This window comes from Cebus imitator, unplaced genomic scaffold (assembly GCF_001604975.1).
Source record: "Cebus imitator isolate Cc_AM_T3 unplaced genomic scaffold, Cebus_imitator-1.0 Scaffold517, whole genome shotgun sequence".
Classification (NCBI taxonomy): domain Eukaryota; kingdom Metazoa; phylum Chordata; class Mammalia; order Primates; family Cebidae; genus Cebus; species Cebus imitator.
The window spans coordinates 398,284-407,907 of record NW_016107832.1 but is presented as its reverse complement, the minus strand read 5'-3'; the positions used below and the strand labels follow the sequence as shown (position 1 = coordinate 407,907).

At 35.4% G+C, this 9,624-nt stretch overlaps 1 protein-coding gene across 1 annotated transcript in view; it reads left to right on the top strand.

Annotated features, from left to right (window-relative positions):
* Positions 1-9,624, top strand: part of MAP7D3 (MAP7 domain containing 3) — a 32,593-nt gene that overhangs the window by 10,326 nt on the left and 12,643 nt on the right. The window contains exon 6 of the mRNA XM_037733338.1: positions 8,549-8,946. Coding sequence (XP_037589266.1) covers positions 8,549-8,946 — 398 coding nt within the window. The remainder of the gene's footprint in view (positions 1-8,548; positions 8,947-9,624) is intronic.

Here is a 9,624-nt window from a genome sequence, read left to right as displayed (position 1 = left end):
GGTCTCGATCTCTTGACCTCGTGATCCACCCGCCTCGGCCTCCCAAAGTGCTGGGATTACAGGCTTGAGCCACCGCGCCCGGCCTTATACCTACAATCTTATTGAAACTTATAACCAGCAGAAAAATGATGAATTGGTGAATAATGACTAAGCTTTACACAGCTTATTGAATGCATATTTTAAAAAATAAGTCTGCTTTATCTACTATTGATTCAGTGTAAATTTTCCTATGTGTACATAATCCTACACAATTTCAGAAAACAAAAGTACAATTTATACACTTTAGAAGGATTGGCCAGGTGCCGTGGCTCATGCCTGTAATCCCAGCACTTTGGGAGGCCAAGGCAGGCACATCACTTGAGGTCAGGAGTCGAGACCAGCCTGGCCAACATGGTGAAACCCCCGTCTCTACATAAAAAAAAAAAAAAAAAAGGAATGACAGGCAGTGAACCTTGTGAACTTCAGTAATGTAAGTCTGTGCTCCATAGAACTATATCATGAAAACTCATTTTGTTTCAGTTAATGATGCTTTCCTCCTTGAAATATGATTACAGTAAGTGTTATGTCTTTTCTCAGCCAATAAACAATTTTCATCTACTGAAAAACTTGAACAGGGAACTTCTTTTGCTCTTATCAGACAAATGCCTTCAACATCTGCAGGACTTAAAACTTCCATTGCCAAAAGCAAGTAGTTATTTTATGTATTCTACTGAATTTCCATTTAATGAAATTAGTTTATATTTTTACAGTACCACCTATTTGAATTGTGGAACATTTAGGTTTATTTCAGGAGAGTACTATGTTATTTTACAGCAGAAAGAGAGAGATAGTAATACGTACTTTTTTTTTTTTCTTTTTGAGGCAGAGTCTTACTCTGTTGCCCAGGCTAGAGTGCAGTGGTGGCTCATTGCAACCACTGCCTCTTAGGCTCAAGTGATTCTCGTGCCTCAGCCTCCCAAGTAGCTGGGATTACAGGCGTGCACCGCCACGCCCAGCTAATTTTTTTGTACTTTTGGTAGAGACAGGGTTTCACCATGTTGACCAGGCTGGTCTCGAATTCCTGACCTCAAGTGATCCACCCGCTTTGACCTCCCAAAGTGTTGGGATTACAGGCGTTAGCCATCATGCTTGGCCTTGTATTTTCATCAATATACTTGTTTCATGATGTTTGTGTTAATCATATCAGATGGGATTATTGGGCCTCAGTATCTCAAACTGAAACATATTTTGGCCAAAAGACATTGCCATTAAGTGGCATAATTATTTATTTTAAAATTAGTTGATATTGTAGCCAACCTATAAATGAAATCATGTTTTTTAGGGACTGGTTAGACTAGTTATTCAATTTCCATTAAGTATTGTGAATATTACCTCATTTAAGAAAAATAACAGCATATATATATATAGCAGTGGACAAGTTGATCTGCATTACATATATCGTGTTTGTTATTCACCATTATCTTAGAAAATTGACAGACAAGTATAATTATCTTCCTTGTTTTGTAGTTAAGACTCGAAGAAATTCAGTGACTTCCACTCTAACATCCTTTTCTATGGTTTATATTTTGGTCATTTTATAGGTGGATCATGATATTTAAATTATACCTTTCATTTATAAGTCAACATTTTCCCCCAAAAGCAAATAAAGTGATAATGACGTTTAATGATAGATGTATTGCCAAGCTCCACTTTATAACTCTTCCTAGTGGCAATACAGAGTTGTTTTAAACATAGTGAAGTTATCTACTATGGATAATTCAAATATCTTTTTGCTGCTGGTGTTTGCCCTTTTAATTAGTGTTCCTTATTAAAAGAAAAATCTATACCCAAGTGTGTGTCAATAACTACGTCTGGCTTGTAGCACATGGTGCCTCTCACTGATAATTGAAATGGATTAGGCAACCATACCTTTAATCCAAAAAAAGAGATCCTTTTTCTTTCTAGAGGAAAGAAAGGAGTGTTCTTGAGAGGAAAAAGACAAAGAAAACAAATTCCACGTCATTCCCTTAAACTTAGCCATTAAAAAAAGATGAAGAAAGACAGCTTTTGTGCCTTAAGAATTGAAAAAGGCATAATTATAGTTTGAATTTTAAAATGTTTGTTTTGCATTATTAGGTTTCTCAACAATTTTTGAGCAATGCTGATTGCTATAAAATTCTAGTACAGCAAAAGATTTTGGATATCATTTAAAGTAATTAATTGTAGCAGTAGTTAACCTTATGAAAAAGATTTCCATTTTTGCATAAAACAATATAGTTTTTAATATGTTTAAAAGTATTTCTAGGGGGAAAGGATTTTTGTTCAAACTGACATTATGTTATTTGTACTTTTAGGACTCTTAAAATTTCAATGATGAGCTTGAGAGGTCTTTTATTGTCAGTCTGAGTATATCACATTTTCTGTTGTATTGATCTGAGAAAATTTTATCCACTTACCACCTCCACCCTCAAAATGCTTTCCCAAAGCACTTTTATGTATAGTCTGGGTTCATTCATAGATTAATATGGGAAGATTTTCTCTGGCACCTTGCTTATAATATGGTAAAATTAATTTATTATTCACCAACTAAATCCTTTAGAAAAATTAGATAACATTAATTGCAATGCCATGTTTACATACTTTCATTTTAATATATCTTAATTGTTCCACAAGCATTGACTCTGTTTTACTATCTAATTGCTTTCAGGAATTAGCAAAGATTTATTTCATAGACATTTATTACATATTTAATATAATGAGCAAAAGCCTTATTAATGAGACATGTAAAGAGAAGGGACAGATTATGACGTCAAGATAATAATTAGTTAAATTGTATTGTGAAGGAGCAATTCCAAATAAAACGTTTAAAATTATTTATTAGTTTTTAATACAAGAAGGTATGTATGGAAGATACTTTGTGAAATAACTTGCTTACAGGTATAATATATTGTACCCTCTGAAATGATGAATGCTATGATTAATGATTTCTAGGCAATAAAATCCATATTGGCAGTCTTACCTTTAAATTGTAATAAAACCTCGTCAATACAGATAGATCAATATTTTAAACTCAAATGAAGTTCATAATCTAACCTGTAATATTTTAAATAACTGTTTTAAATCTTGGTTGATTCAAGTAGTCTATTTTTGTGGCTACTCATTGCTGATTCATAATAACTGCTCACACCATTTTGTCATTTCTTGCAGTATGCTAGTGAAGGATACTGACTTAATCACATGATCAGACCACCTCTGCGGTTCGGTTCATGCTGCTCAATCACATTATCCAAGAAATTTTCAGATCACACTATGTTGTTAACATGTACTTCAGTTTACAAATCCCCAAAAGAGAAATTATTATTATTTTTTGAGACAGAGTTTCACTCTTGTTTCCCAGGCTGGAGTGCAATGGCACAATCTCAGCTCACTGCAACCTCTGCCTCCCAGGTTCAAGCAATTCTCCTGCCTCAGCCTCCTGAGTAGCTAGAATTACAGGCATGCACCACCACACCTGACTAATTTTGTATTTTCAGTAAAGATGGGGTTTCTCCATATTGGTCAGGCTGATTTTGAACTCCCAACCTCAGGTGATCCACCCACCTCGGCCTCCCAAAGTGCTGTGATTACAGGCATGAACCACCATGCCCGGCTAAGAAATTATTTTTTAAACAGACATTTCTCAGTATACTGAGCTAGAATATCTTATATGAAATAAAAGTGTCTACACCGAAGCAGATTATTTTTCCTTGGGTTGCTTAAATCATGGCATCTATAGCAATTGTCAATATTCATTTTTATTTTAAAAATACTAGTTATAACTATGTAACTTGTAAGGTCCAGGACCTCAGCCTCTGAAAGCCATTTTTTGGCCATGCAGCTGAAGTCAGATGCTAGAGCTATCAATAACATTACACTTGATATCAAAAGAATAGCTCCGTAGGGTAAAACACTGACAGTCTGTTAAAGCCTAGAAGCTGATACAGGTATAACTCAGATAATTCATTTTCTTTATGTTAAGAACAAATATCTTTTTATTTAAATGATTGATATTGGAGCTCGGTGTTTTCTTCATTTTGTATTGGTATGTGCTCATATGTATGTGTATACCTGTGTGTATACATATATGTGTTTTTAAAATATATGCATATATAACAAAAAACAGTAGTTATAACTAAAGTATGAATTATTTTTAAGTATTAGACATGTCTAAAGGGTTGTATGCTTGTAATTTGGGAACTTTGATGTCAGTATCAGACATTTTACTTCTTAATTTTTACCATTTTCTAAATAATTCTATTTCATTTCAGATAAAGAATAAACTCACTTTAAGTTTGGGGATATAGACTTTCTGCATATTATTTGAAATTAAATCTTATAAGCAAGATAGAGAAGATAAAAAATATTTGAAAAAGGAATATCTCACTCCTGAGATAATTAGTAGTTTATGAACACTAATATTCTTTTGTACTTGATCTCTAGAAAAAACCAACAAGGAGAAAAGCTTGTCTTTAGATAGAAGAAATACCAAGGCACATTCATCTGCTAATACAAAACAAGTGGAAAAGAAGCCAGGTGGTTGTTATTTCTAAATACAAATTTTAAGTAGTGATTTAAAAGAGGTATTTTATGTCAACATTGAATTGCTTGAAAAATCATTTTCAAAATTGGAAGCCAAAATATTCCTACTTAAACTAAAAAATGTGCTTTGATGCCATGCCTATTTGGCTAAAGCTAGAACAATCTGTCTGTAAATGAAGTATATAATTCCTCCCATCATCTGACAGGGCGTGGATAATGCAGCTGAGGAAATAAATAACAGAATATTGGTATAGATAGCTGTGTATTGGAGGATTTGATTCACTTCCAAGATTTCATTAATTTGGATTTAGAAGTTTAAATTCCTGGCCACATTTTGAACTTCAAAACTTTGCTCTTGCTTCATAGCATTACCCTTTGTGCATATTTTCACTGCTGATTATTCACAGAATTTCACAGTGATTATTAAAGTACTTCTTTATATAAAGTAGTATTTTTTTTTTTTTTTTTTTTTTTTTTGAGACGGAGTCTCACTCAGTTGCCCAGGCTGGAGTGCAGGGCACCATCTCAGTTCCCTGCAACCTCTGCCTCCTGGATTCAAGCAATTCTCCTGCCTCAGCCTCCCGAGTAGCTGGGATTACAAGCACCCACCACCACACCTGGCTAATTTTTGTAATTTTAGTAGAGATGGAGTTTCGCCATGTTGGCCAGGCTGGTCTTGAACTCCTGACCTCAGATGATTTGTCTGCCTCGGCCTCCCAGAGTCCTGGGATTCCAGGTGTAAGCCACTTCGCTGGTCATAACGTAGTTTCTTTTTAAAACCTTTCCCTGGCATTTTCCTTTCACATGTATTTGTTGCTTTTTGTTTCATACCAAGACTCTCCACTTAATTGATTCAGGTCAAATTCTGTTAGAACAAATGTCATTGACACAGGGATCTTTATGAACATGAAGATTTATTGGCACAAGATATTTACAACAAAATTTACTTTTAATGAAAGAGTTTACTCACTTTCTTGGAGCCTTTGGCAGTGGACTTGACCATTATGATTTTCAGTGATGTCCATCTGTAGGAATCCTTGTAAAAGTTGTTTTACCATGTGCAACTTTTTTTCCCAAGTGTGAGTTCCTGTATATACTTCATACCGTGGGGAATGGCTGTGTTTGAATTGTTACCTATACTCCTTCCTTGGAGTTATTTTGGTATGTATGCTGTGACCTTTCTCCTTTTATTTTGGGAATCTCTTCCTTGAAAGTACAGTCCAGTCGGATGACAGTGTTCAATCCTGGTATGTTTTGTGTTGCTGGGAAAGTTGCTGTTGAGAGCAGTTTGCATTGTTCTTTCTTCCAATGGAATCCTTTGAATTTGTTCTCATTATATAGCTCATTGCTCATATATCAGTTCTCAAGAGAATAATTTAATCAGTTGTCTTTCAGCCCAACAAAAGTGTCATTAGCCAAAAGCAGAAGTGCTGCTTCATTATCCAGCCCTGGAAAAGATAGTCCAGGTAACAGGCATATTGTGGAAAGCCTGATACTAACACCTGCAGAGGTGTTAGTATTTGCATTTGAAAGCAGGCTTCATCACTGAATTTGTTGTATTTAGACATCAAAATAGCTTGAATCAGTAGTTACGATATTAGTGATTTTACCCAGTATTTGATGTTGCATATTTATTTTTTGACTTCTAACATGATAGGGCAGTTATCTGGGGGATAGGTAATTTGTAGGATGAGATAGTTAATTCTGGAGGTGGTTGTTAAATTTTAAAGCTCTGTGGGTTTTTAAAGTATAGAAAAACTTCACTTTCAAGGGAGAAAGTTTCCTACGCTACCCTCCTTTTTTCCCTAAAATGTGGAAGAATAGCATAGAATCATCCTTCAGCTTTTAACCAGAGACCTAAGATTGTTCTTAACATAAAACATCTTCAGGGTTGTGTGGACTTTCTCATTTTCTCATTTATAGTTTACATATAGTATTAGACTTGCCTTTGGATAGCAAGACACCCCCTGCCCCAATAATGGAAAGTGCTAACACACTGTTCCTATGACTTTTTTCTCTTTTTTTTCCCTTCCACTTTTTCCTTTCCAGTATATATCCCACTCTTTTTGCTTTTTCTCAGTATTCATATGATTAGTAAAATGAATCTAAATGCTATCACAGACTTTCTTGGAGTGCACCCTTATTTTTTTTGCTCTAATTCCTGACTTTTTTACGCCTAGTTATATGTATGTCAGGTTATTTTCTGCCAGCCTCCCCCACCAATCTATGGTGAGATATTTCTATTACCACTGTCCAAAAAAACCTCAATATTTTGTCTTACATGTTTCTAGCTAATAAAAATCCAGTTATACTATATTTTCTGTAGATCAAACTGTTGGTGCTAATGTGACTGTTTAGGCATATGTAGATATGTTAATAAAATGCTTTCTCCACTAAAAATGAGGGACTAAAAGATAACATTTAATATAGCTAAAAGTTTTATTCATAAGTAGTCAGTCTTTGGTAATTTGGTATATTTTAATTATTTGATAAGATTACATGAAAATTTGCCACCCATACTTAAAGATGAGGTGGCAGATAAATTTAACCAGGTCTTTTTTAAAATTTAATTTACCAGGTCTTAAGAAAGCCACCTCCAAATACGTTTTTAAAAGTGTTTAATTAGGCCAGGTGTGGTGTCTCACGCCTGTAATCCCAGCACTTTGGGAGACCAAGGTAGGTAAATCACCTGAGGTCAGGAGTTCAAGACCAACCTGGTCAACATGGTGAAACCCTGTCCCAACTAAAAGTATAAAATTCGCCGAGTGTGGTGGTGCAGGCCTGTAATCCCAGCTACTTGGGTGGCTGAGGCAGGAGAATTGCTTGAACCTGGGAGGTGGAGATTGCAATGAGCCAAGATCACGCCACAGCACTCCAGCCTGGGTGATACAGCGAGACTCCATCTCAAAAAATAATGATAATTAATTACATAAGCAATAAATATTTCACGTAGAAGAATTTTTTAATCTAATCCCCCATTACCCCAGTGCTCACTGGCAAGTTAATATTTTTCTTTGCATTTTTTTTCACAAAATGAAATAACCTTTTATTTAAACTCAATAGAAACCATCTTTTATGTCCAAAATATTGCATGTTATTACTCTTAGTGACTGCCTTAATATAGTCCACATTTCCTTTGGAGCATTTGGATGGTATTTGCAATTGTTTCAATATTATAAACAGTATAGTAATTAACAACTTTATGTATACATTTTTATGTATTTATGTAATTTCTTTTCCTAAGGTTAAACCTAGAAGTAGAATTACTAGAACAAACAGTATGTACTTTTTATGCCCCCCCAGGGAAAATATACAAATCTATACTCCCACCTGTGGTGATGAGGTTGCCTGGTTCCAAACATTGGCATTAATGACTTTCTTCCATCTTATCTGGCACAAAATATGATCATTTTTGTCCACTTCATAGGAAAAATAAAATTAGATTGTTAAAGGTGGAAGGGACCTTGGAGATCCAACTCACTCTGATTAATGTCTTATTACAATTGTTAGTATGGGTGAGAAAATGCTCTTTCTTACATTCTATTCTAAAACAATAAAATATGGAGTGTCTTACATAATCACCTATAATGGTAAGATCTCTAGCCCTGGTGAAGATGTTTTGATTACTTTTAGAAAGGGTTGAAGATCTTGTAATTTTTTGTGAGAATTATTCTGAAATATAGTACGATTAAAATAGACACAACTTACTGCAAACATCAACATTGGAGAAGCATCTTATTTTCATCCGTAACAAGCTATTGCTTTTACAATGACTGATGTTCATGTTGCTTCTGAAGCACTGACTTTGTGATGGTTCTGTCCTGTGTCATCCAATTCACTAAAATTTCCTGTGTTGTGTGTAATCCCTGTGCTTTCCTAATAAACAATCTCTTTTCTCTGTTCCTGTTGTTATACTGTATATGTGGTGTATCGTTATCTTGTCAAATTTCTAACTTAGGGAATTTAATTCTCCTTCCTCATTCACTTACAGGCGTCCCCAAGTATGTAATGCAGTATGTCACTATATCACTGCCTAAATGTACTAGTGATGAATTGAGAGCTTTTATGCTTCGTATATCGGCAGCGAAAATACCTCCTCAAACTAAAGTAGAAGAAGTTCCCTCAGAAGAAGTAGAGACACCTCCCAAGAGTATGGATGCACCCTCCCCAGTGGATGTGGAAATAATTTCCAACAGAAATATAGAGATAATCCCCAAGCGTAACTTTTACACAGACATAATCTCTGAGGAGAGCACAGACTTATCTTCTCTGGCGAGTCTGGACATGTCATCTGTCATGAGCACAACTGAATCTGAGATGAGCATGGACACATCCTCCGAGTTGAGCATAGAAGCATCCTCGAAGGTGCACCTGGAAACATTTCCCAAGGTAAGCGTAGAAGCATCTCTCGAGGTGAGCCTGGAAGCACCTCCCAAGGTGTGTGCAGGAGCAGCCCCCAAGGAAAATGTGAAAGCGTCATCCGAAGAGAACACGGAGGCGATGGCGAAAGTGTCCCTGGAGGCAAGTGTAGAAGCGCCCCCCAAGACATCCTTTGAAGCAAGCTTGGAAGCCTCTCACAAGGCAAAAGTGAGAGATGCTCTAAGGGTTTGTCAAGTGTCTGTTATTGACAGATTTTCTATTAAAATATGTACATTTTGTTGTATAGTTCACAATAGGTCAGATTTTACAACATAACCAGCATATTATTTATAGTATTCTGCAATATAGTTAGTAAAATAGGCTAACTCACTTAAACTAGGAATTTAAACTCTCTGATGTTCATTGGACCACTTTTCCCTCAAAGCTGAAATATTAGTGAGTCTTTATAAGAAGGGAGAAAATGTGAGTTTATGTGAACTCTGTTTCTAAACTCTGAAGAAACCTTTTGTGAGAAATGTTTTAAACCCTGAGTTAGGATTTGGAAATGGAGTTAGGTTTTGAAGCATAATATGTCTTTTAAACTTATTACTTCTGTGATCTCCTCGAATTGTGTAATATAAATTGTTAGTCCAGAAGACAATATCGCTGTCCTGCTTCTCATGCTCTAAAAGAAAATTGCAGTTTAAA